General features: G+C 38.2%; 2 protein-coding genes and 1 long non-coding RNA gene across 6 annotated transcripts; all 3 read left to right on the top strand.

Annotated features, from left to right (window-relative positions):
- The first annotated feature begins 23 nt into the window (after positions 1-23).
- On the top strand, positions 24-12,479 carry impdh2 (IMP (inosine 5'-monophosphate) dehydrogenase 2). 4 transcript variants are annotated; one of them, XM_079467240.1, is made up of 15 exons: positions 194-602; positions 1,972-2,020; positions 3,526-3,627; positions 3,797-3,871; positions 4,144-4,350; positions 4,422-4,509; positions 4,861-5,060; positions 5,155-5,245; positions 5,317-5,412; positions 6,198-6,269; positions 9,361-9,504; positions 10,053-10,197; positions 10,564-10,707; positions 10,994-11,077; positions 11,192-12,479. In XM_079467240.1, exons 1-15 carry the CDS (start codon positions 505-507, stop codon positions 11,211-11,213), a joined length of 1,617 nt encoding a protein of 538 aa, XP_079323366.1. In that variant the 5' UTR covers positions 194-504; the 3' UTR covers positions 11,214-12,479. The 4 variants fall into 4 exon arrangements, with proteins under 4 accessions (XP_079323367.1, XP_079323366.1, XP_079323368.1 ...); XM_079467241.1 differs by lacking the exon at positions 6,198-6,269 and having other exon boundaries at positions 24-602; XM_079467242.1 differs by lacking the exon at positions 4,144-4,350 and having other exon boundaries at positions 236-602.
- Positions 12,480-12,605: 126 nt separating this feature from the next.
- Positions 12,606-13,882, top strand: LOC306900197. The gene is made up of 3 exons (XR_013787276.1): positions 12,606-12,726; positions 13,237-13,345; positions 13,436-13,882. It is a non-coding gene; the product is annotated as an uncharacterized lncRNA (long non-coding RNA).
- Positions 13,883-14,694: 812 nt separating this feature from the next.
- dalrd3 (DALR anticodon binding domain containing 3) lies at positions 14,695-21,642 on the top strand. Its single transcript, XM_079466930.1, has 13 exons — positions 14,695-15,090; positions 15,652-15,956; positions 16,035-16,345; positions 16,427-16,485; positions 16,574-16,675; positions 17,739-17,803; positions 17,922-17,980; positions 18,125-18,207; positions 18,701-18,827; positions 18,911-18,969; positions 19,240-19,356; positions 19,494-19,562; positions 19,715-21,642. Exons 1-13 carry the CDS (start codon positions 14,887-14,889, stop codon positions 19,832-19,834), a joined length of 1,680 nt encoding a protein of 559 aa, XP_079323056.1. The 5' UTR covers positions 14,695-14,886; the 3' UTR covers positions 19,835-21,642.

The raw sequence follows: 21,642 nt of genomic DNA, 5'->3' as shown, positions 1-21,642 counted from the left end.
AGCTCGTGAGATCAAATTCAATTGATGATGTCCTCCGAAAATGTGTCCGCAAGAGATAAGAGAGTGCACCCCTACACCGTGGTACAAACAACCTCCAGGTTCTATAGGTTGAGGTGAGGGTATACGAGCCTCAGTTTCATTATACACACAGAGGGCAACCAACGCAACCCGCCGAGCGCTCTCGAGTCCCGCTGCGTTCCCCGGATGTGACGTACAACGATACGTTATTTATTTCGGCGGAAAGCGTGGACGTCCTACATTCAGACACGTGTGGTGCTGGTGGGCAACACTGATAAGTTTCAGTCTGAAAAACAAACGCTCGGGTGGTTAAAAACAAGCCTCTTTATAGAAGAATGACGTTTGGCAGCATCTGATGACATTACGGACCGTTAAGACGGTGTCGGATCGAAGCTCCGAGGTGAACAGAACTTGCCAGTCTGTGTAAACACAGGACCCCTGTCTTAAACTATAAACCTCCTGCCGAGCTCTGGACTTTTTGGCACGATGGCTGACTATTTAATCAGTGGACAGACGTGTTATGTGCCTGACGATGGTCTAACGGGGCAGCAACTCTTCAACTGCGGAGACGGCCTTACATACAAGTATGTATTCGTACCTCACCACCATGTACTCCCTATTAAACGTTGCAATGCACTGTTGTTGTCTGGTCATACAGCACCGTAGGTCTTCTCACACTCTCACTTTATGTAGCTTTACCTTAATGATTTAATAGCCTGATATCATGATGTGATTAACCTTACAGGTAGGTGTCGTTGTTGGTTGGTATTGAGTGTGACAGCGCGCCGTGGTCTGTTACGCAATTCGCTCTCGCGTGGCTTCAGAAAGCATGAAAAGGCCAAACGTTCCCTAATGTGCAGGCTGCATGGCTGTGCCAACTTGAGATGTCAATTTAGAAAGTTAGGGCAGACTGGTTAGACATTTTGCACAAAAATGGAGTCATCACAGCAATGTGTTCAGTGAGTCTATTTTTAAGCCACTCACAACCTTGCTTTTCTATCAAAACGAACCACTGTGTCCTCTGCCAGGCTTTCCAAACGTGCTATAAATAGAATAAGCTTAGTCAATCATGCTTTTAATATTCTGCGACTTGTGTGTCCATGTTTTAGTGTCGGAGCCATGTAAAGTACTGGAGTATAACGCCCCACAGTGAAAACTAATATGTGGCAGGTGCAGTCACATTCCAGAGAGTGGTCACTTTGATCCAGAATTATCTTCCTGTTTTCTCCCTAGCACAAGTCTGAAGGACTCTGTTTACTTTAGACACAAAGTTGATTTGACATAGGCCTACGTGTTTATCATTGAAACACGCCGTTGCTTTGCACTGGTAGACAACAAGATAAGTGACATAATTCAGTGGAGCACAGATAAAGAGGCCCAGTAAGGAACAGAACCGAGGGAAATGTAAGGGGTGTATTTTGGGGTATGCGTCTGTGTATGAGATAAGAAAGTTATAAATGAGGACTTTAAAGTGCTGTTGATCAACTTCTGTGCCACCAGTGGCTACAAACAGAACTTTTGCCCATTAAACAGCATATAAATGTCTATTTCCTTTACAACATTTTCTGCTATTGGTTGGCTACCACATTTTGTGGTATATCTTTGAATTTTCTATATACAATGTTTTCGACCTTATCGTAGTAAGTATTAAAACATGTATATATAAAAATAGGCCTACAGTTTTAACTGCAGCTTAATACTTTACTATATATAACATTATATTATAGTGGTATACATTAACAAAATGAAGTAACTAATTAGTTTAGTGCACTACTTCAGTATAGTTGTATACTGTATTATATTAAAGTATTTTTCATGTTAGCTGACAGAACAAGCCATAGTCAGATAAATATTGCCATCCTCAGTCTGACTGTGGCAGAAGTTTAATTCCTAGGACACATTTTAAGTTTTTTAACAGCTTTATTGCATTTAATAATATATTTTTCTTTTCAGTGATTTCCTGATTTTGCCTGGGTACATTGACTTCACAGCTGACCAGGTGGTAAGTAAAAGAGGGTGTCCGAGGGGTCTTAAAAAGTGTTATGTTGATAAATAAATTTAGAGAAAATTAAGGCCGTTAAAAAGAATTAAAGTCTTAAATGCCATTTTCCAAGGTATTACATTTTGTATCATCTTTTAATATTTGTTCAAAAAGCCATATGCTAAAGTTTCCCTGAATTTAATCATTGTGTAGGTGAATAGTGGCAGGTCCATTTACACCCGGTTGTTAAACAACATCGGTGCCTCATGGGCAAATGGTTGAAGGATAATGGAGTTGAACCAGGGGTCGACCGATTGACCGGCCAGCCGATTGATTTTGGGGATTTTTTCATTAATCTGCATTGGCCTATTGTGCCGCAAATTAGGCAGATTTACAGGCAGGTGCATATGTGAACAGCTAAGCCTCTTGCGGCAAATCGATTACCACCAGCACAACACGGTGATGTCCCCCTCTGCCTGCTAACTTTGTAACTATCTGTTAACTTCACAAGAAAACAGTAAGATTTAAATTCTTATCCTTCGTTCTTAATCTTAATTTTTTAAGTTAACTTTTATATTCACTATGTCTGTAGGCAGTCTTTTGGAGCTGTTTAAACGCATTGACCACAAGAGCGTTTACTTTCCTGTAAGGCTTTCTACAGTCTTATAAAGTAGAAAAAGACTAAACGCTAAATATAACTAAAAAAACAGTAATATAACTGTAACAGTAATATTATAGTGTAATATAAGTGATTTTTAATTTTTTTTCACTTTTTATTATGATTATGACCATTTGACTAACATAAACAAAAAGCATGCTTCAGAAGAGTTTGAGAAGGTGCTTAAAAGTTTTGAGCAAGGTATTATTACTCTGAATTAGACTACTATCTTATATACTGCAATAAACTCTTGCTCAATCTTTCTCAATCAAGTGCACTGATTGGAAGAGACATGTCTTCAATAAATCTTTAATTTAAGCAATTTTCTGTATCACTTCTTATTACTTAACTGTAAGGTGGAAAAAAGAAATCGGCCTCATATATCGACCATCGGTTGGCCTGATTTCTAAATATCGGCCAAAGAAAAACCCATATCGGTCGACCTCTAGTTAGAACCATGGCTGTGGGCCGTCTCTGGGAATAACCGTGAGCCGTACTGCTCTGTGTGTTGGTATTTCTCTTTCTAATAAACCTTGCATAGGGTTGGTCAATGAATTAATGAATTCTCTGAGGCTTCCTTCTGAATTATGTTGCATTAATAAGAAGTTTAGTTTGTGCTATCTCACAATCAGTATATACTAAAAGTAAATTAAAGTGTCGCCAATGTAAATCTTGGAAGTGATGATGAGGTCTTAAAATGTATGGAGTGTATTAAAAAGGGTCTTAAAAAGTATTACATTTAGCTCCATGATTTATGTAAATACCCTGTAGAGACAATTGACCTAGTGCTTCACAAAGATTAAATGTGGATGGAAGGATGCTGGGGCTTGTGAGTCATCACTAGGTTCATTTGATTGGTTCTCTGTAGGACCTGACATCAGCACTGACCAAAAAAATCACAATGAAAACTCCGCTGGTCTCATCACCAATGGATACAGTCACAGAGTCTGGAATGGCTATTGCTATGGCGGTAAGTGGAGGACCCAAACTTTATCCTAGCAAATGTAAAAATACAGGAGACAGTAAAACTCCTTACAGTCAACAAAGGAAAATTTCATTTATCAAACTGTTTTATAGCATGACAGAGGTGCATGTCACATGTTGTTTTGTAATGTGCGTGTAATGTTGTGTTGCTACAGCTGACAGGTGGAATTGGCTTTATTCATCATAACTGCACACCTGAGTTCCAGGCCAATGAAGTTCGCAAGGTCAAGGTGAGCCTTTGAACATCAGTGTCTGCTTTTTGACTTTGTTTCTTGCTTTTTTCCTCCACTGACTCATATTATTCCACTGCTTTGCCCCTAACTGTAGCCATATAATCCCTAAAGAAATCCTCATCTGCTCTGTTTCTTTCGCAATCTCTCTTCGTTCGGTTGTGCTGTGTTTTGCTGAAGTGACTCACACTAGAAAGACCTAATAGAAATGTCCTCATTGTTCCCTCCTTCTGCCACTTCCCACCCTCTTACACCACCTCTCGGCCACATAGAGGTACGAACAAGGTTTCATTACCGATCCAGTGGTGATGAGTCCTAATGAACGGGTTAGGGACGTTTTCCAGGCTAAAGCTCGACACGGGTTTTGTGGTATCCCAATTACGGACAACGGTCAGATGGGCGGACGCCTGGTCGGCATCATTTCCTCGAGAGATATCGACTTCCTGAAAGAGGCGGAGCATGACCTACCTCTCAGTGAGGTGGGTGAGTCTTATTAAATGGAAGGAGGGGCTAGAGTATTCAAGTTCGGCTCACATTATCGCTCTTTCAGGTGATGACCAAGAGGGAGGATCTTGTTGTAGCTCCAGCAGGAGTGACGTTAAAAGAAGCCAATGAAATCCTTCAGAGGAGCAAGAAAGGTCTGTAGACGAGGATCTTTTGTGAAAATTATTTTCTTTAAGGGATAGTTCACTCATAAAGAAAATTCTGTCATAATTAACTCATCCTCTTGTAATTTCAAACCTTTATGACTTTTTTCTGCAGAACACAAAAGAAGATATTTTAAAGAATGATGGTAACTGAATAACGGCGGTACCCATTGACTTGCATTGGTTTTGTGTTGATAGAATATCAATTAATGGGTATGGCCATTGATCCGGTACCAGTATTCTTTAAAATATCTTTATTGGTGTTCTGACTAGAGCGTAAATTAAGTGTTAAATTTTAACACCCATTCTGCCCTCCTTACACTCACTGTTTGCTGTCTGTAGGTAAGCTTCCTATAGTGAATGAGGAAGGAAATTTGGTAGCCATTATCGCTCGGACAGATCTGAAGAAGAACAGAGATTTCCCGCTGGCCTCAAAAGACTTGCTTAAACAGCTGCTTTGTGGCGCCGCCATCGGAACGCACAACGACGACAAATACAGACTGGATCTGCTGGTGCAAGCTGGTGTGGATGTAGTTGTCCTGGTAAGCGTGTTTGTGTTGTGTTTCTTCCTCATGAATCCATAAAAAGTAAACAATCCCTGTTCTAATTTTGTGTCACATTTCGTCTTGCATTTAGGACTCGTCCCAAGGAAACTCCATCTTTCAGGTTAATATGATAAAGTACATAAAGGAGAAATATCCCAATCTACAAGTCATCGGCGGCAACGGTTAGTTTAATACACACCCAACCTCTCACACCTGTAAATGCACTATTAACACACCCGTTTTTCTGTCACAGTGGTGACTGCGGCTCAGGCGAAGAATCTGATCGATGCAGGAGCAGATGCCCTGCGAGTGGGAATGGGCAGCGGCTCAATCTGCATCACGCAAGAAGGTGAGTTCACCAATCTTATGCTTTGCCACCCGCCCCTCAGCCAATCACAGGCTGTGTTTTCTTATCCTAAACCTCCAATATTAGGAGGCAAAATCCAAACTCTCATCCACTTTAACATGGCAGTACAGAAGATCTAATAAATATTATGCTTAAAGTTCATGATTCAGATTGACACATAAATGGCACAACCCCCCCACTTTTTCATTTTTGGGGGTTTTCGCATCTGTTGAGAAAAATATTTCTTTGTTAGTATTATTCCGTATGCTGTGGTTTTGTGTAAAACAATATTGGTGTGTCCACAAGTGTGTGTTTATACATATGCAGCTTGTGTTGTGTCTAAATGATAGAGGTATAGAGTGAAGGCTTTTCTTTAGTCCATTTCTCTTAACACTTTTTTGTTTTTTCTTTCCATCTCTGGCGTATTTGCTTTCTCATTTTCCTGTTGTTCATCTTTTATCAGCTATGTTCTAAAATCTCTTTAAAAATAGTTATGCACTATTAAACATTGATAGTTTTATCTTCTTTTGATATGAACTATATTTGCATGCTTTTGAATTTTACACAACTACATAAACATTTATGCATTTCACAAATAAAGTTGAGTTACAGGAAAGCGATGCAGTTATTTGTGTGTAGCATTTGTGTGTTTTCAAAGGATTTCAAATCAATCACTTACATGGTTTCACATCACAAACACAGGATCTTTGTAGGTTTTTGAAGCAGAGCTGTTGTGTGTTTTTAGTGTCTTTCTCTGTGTATACCTTCCTATAATTTTCTCTCTTTAGCACCTCTCAGTATTCCTCCTGGTTTAAAGCTCCACAGCCCCAAAACCCCAACTACTGTTACGGGATACTCCAGTAAGTCCCTCCCCCTGATCCTCATGAAGAGATCCCATTGGCTCACTAGCTCACTCTGCCTGCCCCTTCCCACAGCCTGCTGCATTGGTTGGTTAATGGCTCTGCATCAGTAGACGTAGTTGCTGGTTTTTGGGGTTTTGGAGGCTTGTCATTTTCTGACTAACCTGTCAGTAATGGCGTTTGGCACTTCCTCTCACCTACAGTGAGGGAAATAATTATTTGATCCCCTGCTGATTTTGTTTTGATTTTGAGTTTGCCTGCTTACAAAGAAATGAAGGGTCTATAATTGTTATGGTAGGTGTATTTTAACTGATAGAAAGCGAATATCAACCAAAGAATCTGGGGGAAAATGTATTAAAAGGTTATACATTGAGTTGCATTTCAGTCAGTGAAATAAGTATTTGATCCCCTACCAACCAGCAAGAATTCTGGCTCCACAGATTGGTTATGTGCCTATATTGACTTGGAGGGAGAGAAATGCTGACTATGACCCCATGAACACCATCCCTACAGAGAAGCACAGTATTGGAAACATTATGCTTTAGGGCTTTTTCTCTGCTACGGGTGCAGGATGATCTAACCACATTGAGGGGCTGAGGGATGGGCCCATGTACCGTAAAATCTTGGACGACAACCTCCTTCTCTTAACTAGATCACTGAAGATGGGTCGTGGATGTGCCTTTAACATGACCCAAAACATATTGCCAAGACAACCAAAGAGTGACTTAAGGGAAAGCACATTATGGCCCAGTTTCACAGACAAGGATAAACTTCAGCCAGGACTATGCCGACATGAAATTAGGATATTTGTCACTTTTATAAAAATGCCTCTCTAAAAAACATTAGTGGTTTGCATCTTGAGACAAAATATCAGTGCACGTTATTTGACAACTCCAACTTTCATTTTAGTCTGGAACTAGTCTTAAGGCTTGTCTGTGAAACCGGGCAAAAATGTCCTAGCCAGTTTCTAGACCCATAGTACCATAGAAAATCTGTGAAGGAAGCTTAAACTCCAATTTGCAGAGCGACATCCAAGAAACCTTAAAGATTTACAGAGGAGTGGACTAATATGTATCCTGACACATGTACAAAGTTATGTTTTGCTCGGGGATCAAATACTTATTTCACTGGATGAAATGCAAATCAATTTATAACCTTTACATACAATTTAACCCCCGGATTTTTTATATTTGGTCTCTATCAGCTAAAATAAACCAGGGAATCAAATTATTATTTCCCTCACTGCAAGTCTGTTACTCAGAATTCCTCACTAACATTAAAGTTCACTGGTAACACTAGTTCACTATAAAATTTTAATTTGATGATAATTCACTGACCCACATGTCACAGAAGCCGTCCATGTGTTTTTTTTTTCTTCTGTCTAAAACAAATTGAGGCTTTTGAGGAAAGGTTTCCAGGGTTCTTATCCATACAATGCACTTAAACAGGGGGCTGTTGGTGAAGGTCCAAATTTCAGTTTTATCGCAGCTTCAAAAGACTCTAAACGGCACCAGCTGATGAATAAGGGTGTTGTCTAGTGAAACGATCTGTCATTTTCCAAGAAAACTTTTTTTATACTTTTCAAACCATATTAACCATGTATGGCGTGATCTGCCTAGGAGAGCCTTGCGTCCACGAGTTCACGTACTCTGTAATCATGTTGGAAAGGTCACACGTGATGAGATGCAAGCAAAGTTGCGACCCAGTGTTTACGAGAGTGGATAAAGAAATCCGTTCAAAAGTTGATGGATGTTGAATGACATGTTGCATGTCTTTGTGCAAGACTTTTGTTTAAAATGGTAATTTCGTGTACATATCAGGGATATGAAAATCTCTTGAAATCTACATTGTGCGTAACCTTTCCAACGTGATTGCACAATATGGAAATCGTGGCCGTGCATCCTGAGGACCTCCGAGGCAAAGCAAGCCTTGTTTATGTTTGAAAAGTCTTGTAATTTCAAACCTTTATGACTTACTTTCTTCTGCAAAACACAATAGAAGATATTTTGAAAAAAGCTGGTAGCCCAACAGCACTGGCCCCCATTCACTTCTGTTCTCCAAGTGTATGGGGCTGAACTAACAACAGTTCTTATTTTGTGTCATACAGGTTTGAAATGACAAGGGGGGGTGAGTCAATTATGACAGAATTTTTATTTTTTTTAAATAATAAAATAATAGAGATAATATTACTTCTGAGAAAACATCAAAAATAAAACCAAGTGGGATCTGAAAAAGAAAAACATTCTTATTTATGCAATGAAATTTATAAGGTCTTAACTTTTTAAAATACATGATAAGGGCCCCTGTAAGAGCGCTATAGCATATGGAATGGGCTTGATTCTCCCCATTGACAATGCACAGATTGCTGAGACTTTTATAGTGACATGTATGACTATAGAAAGTTTTGCTAATCAGTAAGTCACCATTTTTCTCCTTTACCCACAATTTGTTTTTATTTGTCAATAAATTTTAGTGTGACCGATAACAGAAATTGCTTGTGGATAGTAGTAGTGTTGTTTAGCTTGGCTGAAGTCAATAACTATTCTCGTTCAACTCTTTTTCTGTCTGTTTATTCCTGTATTCTCTTATGTCTTCGTAATATGAAAGGCCTTAATACATTTTCCAGTCATTTTTTGTTTCCAGTTAATATGAATATTTTACTTTGGTTGAATGCAAAAAGATATTTCGATTATATTTTTCTGGTTTCCCTGTCCATACAAACATATTCTTGTTGTCACAGACTTGCAGATATACAATTTCACAGTCTACATCTTTGTACACTGCTGACCATTTGATTCAACCATTTGTCATTGAGTCCCAGTTTCTTTCACTTTAATCATCCATAATCCAGTAATCCATTGATTGGTTGATTGGCACTGACTGAGGTCACATGACTGCATGAGTACCAACAACACTGATGTGTGCACATGTCTTTGTGTGACTATAATCTAAACAGTTTATCAGTGGAATATGACATTTCTCCTTTAAAAGTTAAACACTTTACATTTTGTAGAATATGCACAAGTAAATAAAACCGGTTCTATGTTTTTGTATTCTTGTAATTTGTAATGAAATCTTTCTCTTCTCACAGTGCTGGCGTGTGGAAGGCCACAGGCTACAGCTGTGTATAAGGTATCAGAATATGCCCGGCGGTTTGGTGTTCCTGTGATCGCTGATGGGGGAATTCAGACAGTTGGACACGTTGCTAAAGCGCTTGCACTGGGTGCATCTACAGGTAAAACACACGTCGATAACGCTTTATTTTACGGTTAAGCATAACCGTAAAATTATGCATAATTACATGTCACTAAACCAAATCCTAACCCTATAGCAAGTGCATGTAGTTAATTTTTATCACTCTGTACTTAAATGTATAATTACACTGCAAGACACTGTAGCACTGTAAAATAAAGTGTAACCCACACATCTGCACTTTCTAATTTAATCAAATATATATTTTATTAGCATAACAACTCGATTGAAGATTTTAGTTTTGTGCAAGTTTTTTCAAATTTTGAATGATTCCTGTTATTACAACATTTTGGAAACCAGAAAAATCTGACCCATTGTACCTTTCCAGTCAACATGGTCAATGTCAATTATTTGTTGGCATTTGTATAGTGACCTAGGCATGAAGCAGAATCTTAAATATGTTTTATTTATTTTATAGTGTAGCCCTAAAACTTAACTATTGATATAACAAAGTGGCCTCAGACTTATAAAACTCCCCTTTATTGGATTGAAGCTCAATTATTTTATTCTTTTGATCTCTCTCTATATCAGTAATGATGGGGTCATTGCTAGCTGCAACCTCTGAAGCTCCTGGTGAATATTTCTTTTCGGATGGGATCCGTCTGAAAAAGTACAGAGGGATGGGCTCGCTGGACGCCATGGACAAAAACCTCGGCTCACAGACCAGATACTTTAGGTATTACATATAAATGAATATGAATTGCATCGTTTACTCGCAAATTACAGATTCCACTTCCCTCTTGAACATCTTCACTACCCACAAACCAAAAAGCAGTTTTAAGTGTTAAGGTTAAGAATAATAATTAATGATGATTTTACTTAAATGAGCAACTGCTTTATCAGTATATATGAATTATAAACATAGTTAAGCTGCCCTGTGAGGTAAATCAATTGTATTTAGTTTTTATTTTTAATGGCACATTTTATATACACTGTATACACATTTCAAGTGAAGTGCTGTTTTATTAACAAAGATGTTCAGTTAAACTGTCCTCCCTCATCTCCTGTCTTATTCACACTCGCTCTCTCATCTTTCTTACAGTGAATGTGATAAGATTAAAGTTGCTCAGGGAGTTTCAGGGGCAGTTCAGGATAAGGGCTCCATCCATAAGTTTGTTCCATATCTCCTTGCTGGAATACAGCATTCCTGCCAAGACATCGGAGCAAAAAGCCTGACACAGCTGAGGTACACGGCAACACGCTAATAACTCGCACACCTGCAAATATGCATGTGACCTCATAAATAAAACTAATTATATACGATCAACATTTTTAAAAACGTTTTCAATTGTGCTGGTGCAACTAGCTTCACCAAAATGTGTGATACTACTAATATCACAAATAGTGTATTACATATTAAGTTGAGTCCATAATTCACATTTATCCGATTAATTTATTGCTAGAACACACAAACCACATATTTTAGGTTACTAACAGACATCATGACTCGTTTTCGTTTCTTCTCATCTCAGGGCAATGATGTATTCTGGTGAATTGAGGTTTGAGAAGAGAACCATGTCTGCTCAGATGGAGGGAGGAGTGCACAGCATGCACAGGTAGTTAAACATGCTCACTTGTACAGCTGTATAAAATGAATGTTTTAATTAAAAGATTATTTAAATTCATTTTATATGTCTAAAAGGTGTTTTTACCTTCTTTTGATCTTTCAGCTATGAGAAGCGCCTTTTTTAAAGAAGAAACCACAGATGCCAGTACATGCACAGCCGATCACACATGCGCCATAAACCCCCGTTAATGTACTTCCACACGTGCTTTTGCACATACAGACACCCAAGCACACTTTAGAACCTCAGCTTCCTCTTTCTCGTCTTCCCGGCTGCCTTTCCTCTGAGCGAGGAGAGAAACAGTGTGTGAATGTCTAAATGCATATGCCAGTGTGTGTGTGTGAGAATTGCATTCGTTTGTGTGGTTGTGAGGAGCACGTGCTGTCTGCTTTATGTATCAGATGCCTTGCGTGTCAAAAAAGATGTTATGTTCATATTCATTTGACAACTTTGAACGTGTCTAGAAATAATTTTTTGCCCCAGAGTCTTGTTTAATAAAATTATATATGTATATGCATCATTTTAAGCAATAAACAATCAAGACTATCAGTCTGAAGAGAAAATCAAAATGACTGAGTGTGGTCCATGATCTGTGTGAAACAGGAAGTGTTTATTTTGTTGGATTTTTCTGTCTGTTTTGTTTTCTAAAGAGACTTGGTTGTTCTGGTTTGGAGTCTGTACCTTCATAAAATTAGTGTTATAATTTGTCTTATTTGCATGCTTTTTAATAATTACATTTTAAAATCCTGAGTCCGTGGGTGTGAGTGGGTGGATGCTCAACATTAACGTTGGTACACTATTCCTCATTTTGCAAGTTACTCTCAAGGGAACCAGGCTTTACTTCTAAAACTACCGGACTTTCCAAGCAAGCGTTACACATGCCCACTAATGGATCCACACCTGGACAGGTTGTACTCGGAGCTCCAGGTGTCCTGATCAGTGAAATACGATATTGATCTGTTAGTGAGCTCAGTCCTGCAGGGACCAGATCTCATAACGCTTTTATTACAAAGCAAAAATGAAATGATTGACAGATCATGTGTACAACAGTATTTTCTTTCCTGCAAGCTACAACTGTTTAGTGCTAAAATTATATTAGTTATGGTCTAAATTATTTGGAATTTGAGGAAAACCAATATACATAAAGATAGACCTTTGAATTTCTACATACTGTATACTGTGGCTTGTTTGAATGAGTCAGAATTCTCCTTCAAGGGATAGTTCACCCAAAAATAAAAATTTAATCATTGCTTATACACCCTTGTGACATGCAAAACCTGTAAATGTTTAGAAGGGACACCAAAGAAGATATTTTGAGAAAAGTCACAGTGGTTTTGTGTCCATACAATAAAAGTCAGAATGAAAGTAAGGTTGGAATAAACATTTTTGGATCACTTGCATGTCATTTTCTTGCCTATCAATTAACCGTAAATATGAATAAGAGAGATGATAGTAAAGATTATGAGAAGGGAGGGGTTAGACTGTGGGCAGCCTAGTGAAGAAGTGAAAGTGAAAATGTTCCTCTGATTTCTAAGAAGGAAGTCAGGAGGTATAAATACGCAAACATTCTCACTGTAACTAACTAGTCGGAGAGAGGGAGAGAGATACCATAGGAAGAAATCATGGAATGACAGAAGCAGGTAAAGAGTCTGTTTCATCTCTGTTGCCTCTCAATTCTACTTGATCTGTTTGATAGAATACTCCTAAGTGTTTTGAGCGTGCTCTCGTTTCTTGATTACAATGATAGTGGATTTCTTTCATTTCTTTTTACGTCTCTTTCTCTTTGAATTCTTACATGTGTTGTATTTCTTTGATTTGTCAAGTAATGCTTTCTTGCATGATTGCATGTAATCAGAAAAAGAGTGAAGCATAGATGTAATTGTTCCAGACTTTTACTTATTTTGTCTTTTTCTCATTCATTTTAGAGAGTCTTTAAAATAGATCAGCATAGAAGAAATTCAAAGACCAATATCATTCAATCGTTAATAATATTACTATGATGCTGTGATATTTAACATGGTAGTTATTTATCAAATGAAACATCATATTTTTAGTTCCTCCTTTCATTTGACTTGTTAATCGTGTCTTTTATGATACAGGTTAATCTCTCGTGATCAACTCCCTCCCCCTCTTTCTGTCTCTCTCTACAGCTCCTTTCTGATAGGGAACAGGTTTTTCAGGCACAAGCTTCCAGATGAAACCAGATAAAAAACAAGTTTTATCATTTTGCTGAGACACCAAACTTGTTTGTGGTACAAGGTGACAATAATTTTCACTCATTTCACTTGATGTATCGAGGTTAAAACTGCTGTTGCAATATTGCTAAATGACAAATGTGTTTGCTTTCAGAGTGTCCGGGAATGGGTCACAGCAGTCTGGGTGGTAACGGAACCCATAATGCAGCTGTTTGCTTTATTGACAGCTGGGTATGGATTCCGTGCCCCTCCTTACCTGCAGTAGGAAAATTCTGGATCGATGAGAATGTGAAGTGTTTGAATTTTACTTGTCACTGAATTGTGTGTCACATTTGTGCGGTGGTGTATGTATACCTGAGAACCGATGTTGCTCTGGAATGACACGTTTTCTCCCGGATCGCCAGCAATGTTTCGCCACCGGGAACTTCGTGTCAGCCAAGATTAACATCACATATCTAGCAAACACAGATCTTAAGCAAAGCACCAATCACAGCACCACTAATAGCCTCTATATTGTACTTCAAATAAACACTTTGTTTTAGTACCATCATTTGTTGTTGCTTTCATTCAAACTGCCTAATAAATGGTATCTAGACACATGACAGCGGTTTTTATTTTCATTCTATGACTGATCTTGAGCAAGTTTGGGATGGTTACTTTGACCACAGGATACTGTTTCACTGACTTGTGACTCCGACCCAAGTTGTAGCAACAGGATTTGTTTTCTAAGTCTCAAACGCTTTTCTAAGTCACAACCAATAACCACCATTCTAAAACACCTCAATAAGTAGTGTGGTCAGACCGGGGGCCAGTTGCATAACAGCCGGTAAGTTAAGGCTGTGTTTCAACATCTAGTCTCACAAACTAGCAATTAGTTAGGACTAATAAGTATTTTTACATTTTAATTAGACCAATCTACATTTGTATGTCTCTGGCTTAAAGAAGTTATGAACAGCTTTGAAGAAACAAATGACTAACTTGTAAGGCTAATCCAAGACGTTAATGCAACCGGCCCCTCATTTACTCCTTTTCGACTATAAAAATATTGTTTTGTGGTGCTATGTACAAATTGGTTTATTCCTCTTAATAAATAACCTACTGACTCTGTTTGAATCTGTCGAAAATGGAAACAACATTTCCACACTTTTCCTGTTTAGACATTACATAAATGCTTTGTCTACATCCTATGAAAGAAAAAGTCTAGTAAAGTTAAGTGATTTCATAGGGTCTGCCTGTAATTCCTGTGTAGCACATAAAACAATTTAAATATAAATATTGAAATATTTTTTTTTTTTATATATAAAAATCTTATTTAATCCAAAGAACCACATTTGACTTTTACTTTCTGTTCTCTTATAGCAAATTTGATTTCTGCCACACCTAAAATGCCCTCTTTTGAAGACATCCAGTGTTACTTTAAAATGTGTCCTCTTAACTCATCCCCTCCTCTTAACGTTCCGGTCTCCGTACTGCATCTGTTTTGACTGGTGGTCAGTCGGGGTCGTTAAGCACATCTGCAGCGTTGTGCTTTTATCAGGACTGCAGTCTTCACAGTAACAATCTACTAGTTCAGTTACCGATAACGATGTTTATAAATTGAGCCAGATGATGGAGGAAGTCATACCTTTTAGCATCGTGTCCACCGTCAAATCGCTGAGCGGTGCGCTGCGGAGAGACGCCGAACACGAAGCCGAGATCAGCCGGGAGCGAGAGAAGCTCTGGTTCAAAGAGAGCAGCGCCAAAAACCTGAGAAATCGAGACTTTCTGGCACCTAATACGGTTTTGACGACGCTGTACGCCGTCGGAGAGGTCAGTCTGAAATGTGTGCTCGCTTGTGCGCGCATCGCTGTTATGAGCTCGTGCTGGCCTGTAGCGGTGACAGATGCGCGCACGGGGATTTTACGCGTGGCTTCAAGCGTTTGACATTTTGCATGTTTTAAAACTGTGCATGGACGTATGATTATAAATGACAGATTCACCGACACAGAGCCGGCCAGAGAAAAACTGGAGCATCCCAATGACACACAGAGTGCCAGACAGACTGTTGACATTGGTCGCATCGACCAACCAAACATTTGAACCCTGCGGCAGAAATGAATTAACTCTTCACTGCCCAATGAAACTAGGACAGAATATTGCAATACAATATAATAGCATTACTCTTATTATATTTTTTAGTTAAAGTGTAGGAATTAAAAGTCTTGTGAAAAATAAGTATGTAATAAATAATAATACAAAATTGTTCAAAAAGTGCCATTTTAATATTTGGAAGCCTGAACTAGCCCTGCCATGTCATTAAAAGATCGTATTACATTTTTACTGGCCCATGACCACATATTTGTTTTTTCATATTTTCTTTTTTAATTGTAGGTTCCCCCTGATGTACTCAGTAGAATTCGGACACTTCATGGAAGCGGCGTGTTGCCGATAGCAGCCAGTGAGATGACAGCTGAAGGACTGCGTGTGTGCGTGGATCGCTGTGCAGCATTCAAGGGGGTACTTTGTGAAATAATGCCGTACCTGAGACCTGCAGCTGAAAGAGAGGGCTGTGTCCTCGTCAATTGCCCCGCCCTCCACAGCAAACAAGCCACACCCTCTCCTGATACCCTAACTCTCGGGCAGCTAAGGACAATTCTCATTGCCGACCACCTTGGGATGCAGCTCAGAAGACAAGGGTTTGTGTGTTGACATTTATGATCGTGACATATACATCGTTACCAATTGTTACCAACCTCTCGCTCTATTTCGTTTAGGTACACCGTGTCCTTTTGTCCAGCCTTGCCACAGGAGAGTGATGTTGTCAGCTTTCTTAAAACACTAGGCATTGATTGGCCGACAGTTCCTTTCAGTTGGACCAATGAAGATAGGGAAGAGAAGATGAAAATGGCTTTAGAGAACTCTACCTACAGAGACCGAGAGATGGAGAGAGGCAAGAGAAGAGGCAGAGGAGAGGAAATAGAGGGAGAGAAGAGAGGAATAAAGGAGGAAATTAGAATAAACCTCAAACAAGTGGTACAGGATGAGAACCTTCAAGGTTATGATCCCAGTCTCGGTATTTGCACGGGTAAGCTGTGGTATGCGTGTGGTTGTGTTTATTAGGGATGAAGTTGTTTTATTATTACAAATCAGTGATATGTCTCTTCAGTACAGAGAGAAGCTCTTTGTCACTTGGCCCAGCTTGACCACGCTACTACAGATTTCCCTGTGAGTTCCTTTTGATGTCTAGATTGCTCACGACAGTCTACTCTGAATTAAAGCAAGTTGGACGCTTGTAAAATATTTTCTGCTTCAGGTTTCCACAGCAACAGTCCTACATGTCACCTCCTGTCAGGACGAGTTTCGTCAGCAGCAAACAGCCACGCTGTGGAGAGCAACGGGCACAACAGCAGTGCAGGTTTGTGTACACAACAAAAGTGAAAGAACCCATTAAATGTCTTAAAGTACCATTGCATTCGATAATTTAATCACTTAAAACTCTTTAAACATAAAAAAGCAGGAGTGTTTTTTTCCTGTGATGATATTTCCTTCATACCTTAAAACTATACCCCCCTTGCTTCATTTAGTATATGTGGTTTCATGAATATGCAAATGAGGCCCCGCCTCCACTCGATTGCGTGAGCTTGTACCATCGATTATTGATACATAGATGCCTCAATCGACGTGTGAGCTGCATGTGCTCGTGTTGCAGAAACAGAGCTAAAACAGCAGGGTTCGTTTCAGTGCCGAGTGTTTGCGCTATCCTTGCATATCTATAGCACAAATCTGTTAACGTGATTGGTTGCAGGGTTATGATTTCGTAAATGGAGACAGTTTCCAACTGTGTTTTTTATACTGTCTTTGGTACACTGCAGTTTTATGGAGAAAATACAAATGTTTAAAATGATGAATTTGCACATGGTTGATCTTAAAGCAGATTAAAAACACAACATAGATATAAACAACATTAAAACTTCATTTTCACCACAGGGGGACTGCTTACCCAGAAATGAAGATGGCATTCCTTTGAAACAGAAATTGTAGATGTCTGAGGAAAATATATAGATATTTTAAAGAATATTTAAATGTCATTAACAATACAAAATATATATGGCACACGTAAACGAGCGCTACAAAAAATGATGAGCCAAACGGATAAATCATTGCAATATTCCATAGAAATGAGAATTGTCAGTTTTGATTTCATGACCTTGTCACTTTTTACTTAAATAGAATACATGTGATATTAATGGGGACAGTATGATTCTAGAGAGCATTTAATTTGACAAAATTCTATAAGATGCAAGAACTCCATTTTGACTTCAACAGGGTGTTTATGACAAGATAGAGTGGTTGTAATACTGACAAATGAAAGCATGCACAAATTGCAGATCACACTGTTTCACAATTTGATCTGAATATATAAAGAGCAGTCGCTGCTGGCAGTCGAGGAATTAATGATCTCCTTCTTTCTCAATTAGAGATTAGTGATTTGTGGTCCTGTTAAAACCCCCAGTGTTCAGATGAATGCAGCTCAGTATCTTCAGTAAGACAAAACTTTATTAACAACTGTATCATAGTTTACTGATCTCAACGGTCTTATTATTACAAGACTCTGTAATTTGCCTCTTATCCTATGCTTTTGTCGGTGTGTAAATCTGCAGATTAAGACAAGTCCAGATGAAGGAGGCCTCAGAAATGAAGTATGGAGACCAAGTTGAAGGTGTGTGTGTGTTTCTGTGTAATATCTTGTATGCTTTATTTAAATTAACAATTTAATGTGTGTATCTTTTTTCTAATATCCGTCATTCGTGCATCTCTGTGAGCACGTTTACATATGTTTTCACGTCTTTTTTAATTGTTTTAGGTCAGACATGGGATGACATCATTAGGGTCATGACTTCGGCCACCGTGAGATTTGAGCTACTATCCACAGTGCACACAAGTCCGGTGAGTCTCTTTGCTTGTGAGTGTATGTAATATAGACGGTTTCATCTTAACAACATAAACAAATGTTACTTTTGTCACCCCAATTTAACTTCCGGTAAACATTCACAAACAATAGTGTGCCTGTAGATTATTTCTGATAACAATAGAAAGGAACCGAGAATTACCTTACTTTGCTAAACTTGTCTCTCCAATATTTTTTATTTAGACTGCGATACCAAGCTCATACGCTAGATTAAATGTACCATTTTATTAAAATGTATTTAATAAAATGAACATACAACAAAATTTAACATTGTTCATTTAATATAATAATTATTATACAGTTAAATATTAAAACAATTAATATTAGCATAAATTATATATAAATAGTTATATTATTAGACACTAGCCAAACATAAACCAGAAGTTAACAGGGGTTCAGGTGCAGGCAGGCACGCCTGTTAAAACGCTCTATATAGACCATTGTCAGAATTGATTGACAGTTCTTTTGCAGGTGACCTTAGATGTGCAGAGGGACAGTGGTGTGTCCACAAAGGGTCCAAGGGGTGGAGTCTTTGTCATGTATAACTGTGCTCGCCTTCATACACTTTTTAGCAGCTACGAGAAAGGGGTAGAGCAAGGTAACACGCAAGACCTTATGTTTCATGTTCAAAGTGAGCATAAATTATTTTAATACAACTGACTCATTGTTTAAATTATGAAGGTGTTTATCCAGAAATCCCAGAGGGCGCAGTGCTGGACTTTTCTGCCCTTAAGGAGGAGGTATATAAGTAAATATTCAACCAACCTACAATAAAATATCCTGTTTATTTTGTATACTCATCCATCTGTAATTTTTGTGGCTTAGGAGGAAGTTGTTTAAATTTCCAGTATTTCCAATTTGTTTTGTGTATAATTTAATGATTAATGTTTATAATAAATGTGAAATTTTTGTTGTTGCATTTTGTGATACTAAACAAGTTTACTACTTTATTTGGTAGTAAACCATTGCTTCTGTGATAACTGTGATATCACAATTGTGGTCATCATTAGGGGGAGTGGCTTCTACTTTTCAATTACCTCATTCCATTCTCTGAGCTTTTGGACCAATCAGGACAGATTCTAGAGCATGAAGGGGGAGGAGCCAGAGTTAATTTAAGAACAGAACAGGTGCTTGTTTACTTTTCATCCCTTTAATAAAGTAAGAAATGGGGAATTGATCATGTATAGTATTTTTAAGTTGGTGCTAAAATGTAGTCATGTACAGTCCTAAAACAGCATTACAGCATTTGTTTTTTGTCTCTCAGGTGTGCAGATTTTTGGTGTCTCTCAGTAAAGATTTTAGCTCCTACTACAACAGAGTCCATGTTCTTGGGGTAAGACATACATTGGAATAATTGTCTGCTTGTTCTATTTGTTTCATGTTGTAGTCTGTTGTGCATGTGTTAGGATTACCACATTAATGTGATGATAAGACCAGTTCACTATAGGTTCACAACTCTAAATTCTGTCTTTTTCCTGCCTTTAGGAGCCACTGCCTCATCTCTTCAATCAGATGTTCTGTCGTTTATTGTTATTAAGAGCATTAAGAGAACTTTACCACAGTGCACTGGACTTCCTTAACCTGCCCCCGATCCCCCAACTTTAGCATCCACACTGGAGACATTACACTACTTCTATAACAGCCAGCACTCTTCCATTTCCCTCAGTTATGACTTCTAAATATCCTCCTCTTATATAATTGCCAAACATCTTGGTTAAATCTAAATGTCCCAATATCCAGCCTCCAAATTGTATTGAAATACCCTACACACCAGGCAGACAGACTCCATTCAAGGGTTAAGCATTACTCATCCCGTCACTGATGTGTATCTGTTGCCTCTCACAAGGTCCATTGGGTTATATTCATATGAGGCGATAACGTACTTCCTCTAAAATCTCAGCCAGCTAAGCACTCGTGCTCTCATTGTTCTGAGGTAATTTTTCATCAAGTGATAAGGATGCGTTAAGAAAATGTTAAAATTTCAGCGAACCGACAACACTACGGCTGAACATTGCGATATGCCTTTGTCATCATGCTTCGAGTAAGTGCAAAAGTTTACTTAGCTTTTTTTCATATTGTGAATGTAGCTTGAAACAGATAGCCTGAAGCGTTTCTCCTTTTGTTTGTTAAAGGATGTCTTAATGTTTGGATAATTTGATTCACGTCGTTGACCGTAATCCGAGGTGCATCTTGAAGCGTTCTAGTGAAACGGAATTGTTTCCATTGGACGCAACGTGTGCCGGCTGTAACAGTTGGCTGAGATTTTAGCGGACATACGTAATTGCTCTGTGTGCATATAACACTGCTTTCAAATTTTGCAAAAATAGTATATTGGTAAAATGCTGCGAGGTCTGATTCTTATTGGTAGCTGAAAATATTATGCAAGTATGCAAAATATGATGGAGGTGTAGGAATATGCAGTGTTAATGATACTCATTCCAATTTAGTTAAAATTTGTGAACATCCTGTCAGATCTATTAAATCCCAACAATACACTTTTATTTATAGTCAGTATTGTACATAGTAACAACCTTGATATTAATTCCCTCTCAACTAATTTAATTTATAGAAACGTATAAACTGCATTACTGCATCGGGGTCATAGATGTTGCATGACAATGTCTTATATTTAATTATCTTAAATCATTGATATTACCCTACTCTGTTAAACACCTCTAAATTCACTTCTGTTTCTCACTAAAGTTTCTGATCTGGAATAACCTGGACACTTTACACCAACATCAATAATGCCTGCTGAAACGTCATAGAATGGGATGCTATTTTAACGTTATTAATCTCTTAATTTAATCGTAAAATCGACTCTAAAGTTTTCCTTATGGCCCTTTACCGTTTGTGGGTCTATAAATGTGCAGGTGTTCCACTCGTGCCATACAGACATGTGTCACTGTATCTAGTGGTCACAGAACTGTGCCATACTGTACACCACACTGTATTCAATCATTTGTCAGTAATAAACCGTTATGGCTACTATCTGTAATTCCCTCACAATTCAACATTTTTAGTGGTGATATTGCTTGTATTTTAAGATTCAATCATTAATAGACACAGAGAACCTCTGCACACAATTTTAACTGTTTTGTCCCCTGACCTTCATTAAATATTTCATGATGAAAGTCGAGATATTGTGCTTAAATTCTTTGTTTCTATTGTTTGTTATCATTAGCTTTCATTCTATTATCGTTATCCTATATTCAATCTGTGCACCTGTCAGTTGTTTCGCAGATGTGCTAGATTAGTAGTTTAAAGATTTATTTATTAAAAATGATCTGTCTTAACCTCCGGATTGTCTCTTTTAGGTGTACAACTGTGAATGTAAATTATATTTGTACTATTGTCAATTGAAGTTTATTGAGTTCTTTTATATAAAACGTGGCATGCTGTCTCTATAGAGC

This window comes from Barbatula barbatula (assembly GCF_947034865.1).
Source record: "Barbatula barbatula genome assembly, chromosome: 11".
Classification (NCBI taxonomy): Eukaryota; Metazoa; Chordata; class Actinopteri; order Cypriniformes; family Nemacheilidae; genus Barbatula; species Barbatula barbatula.
This window is presented reverse-complemented; position numbering and strand designations above follow the sequence as displayed.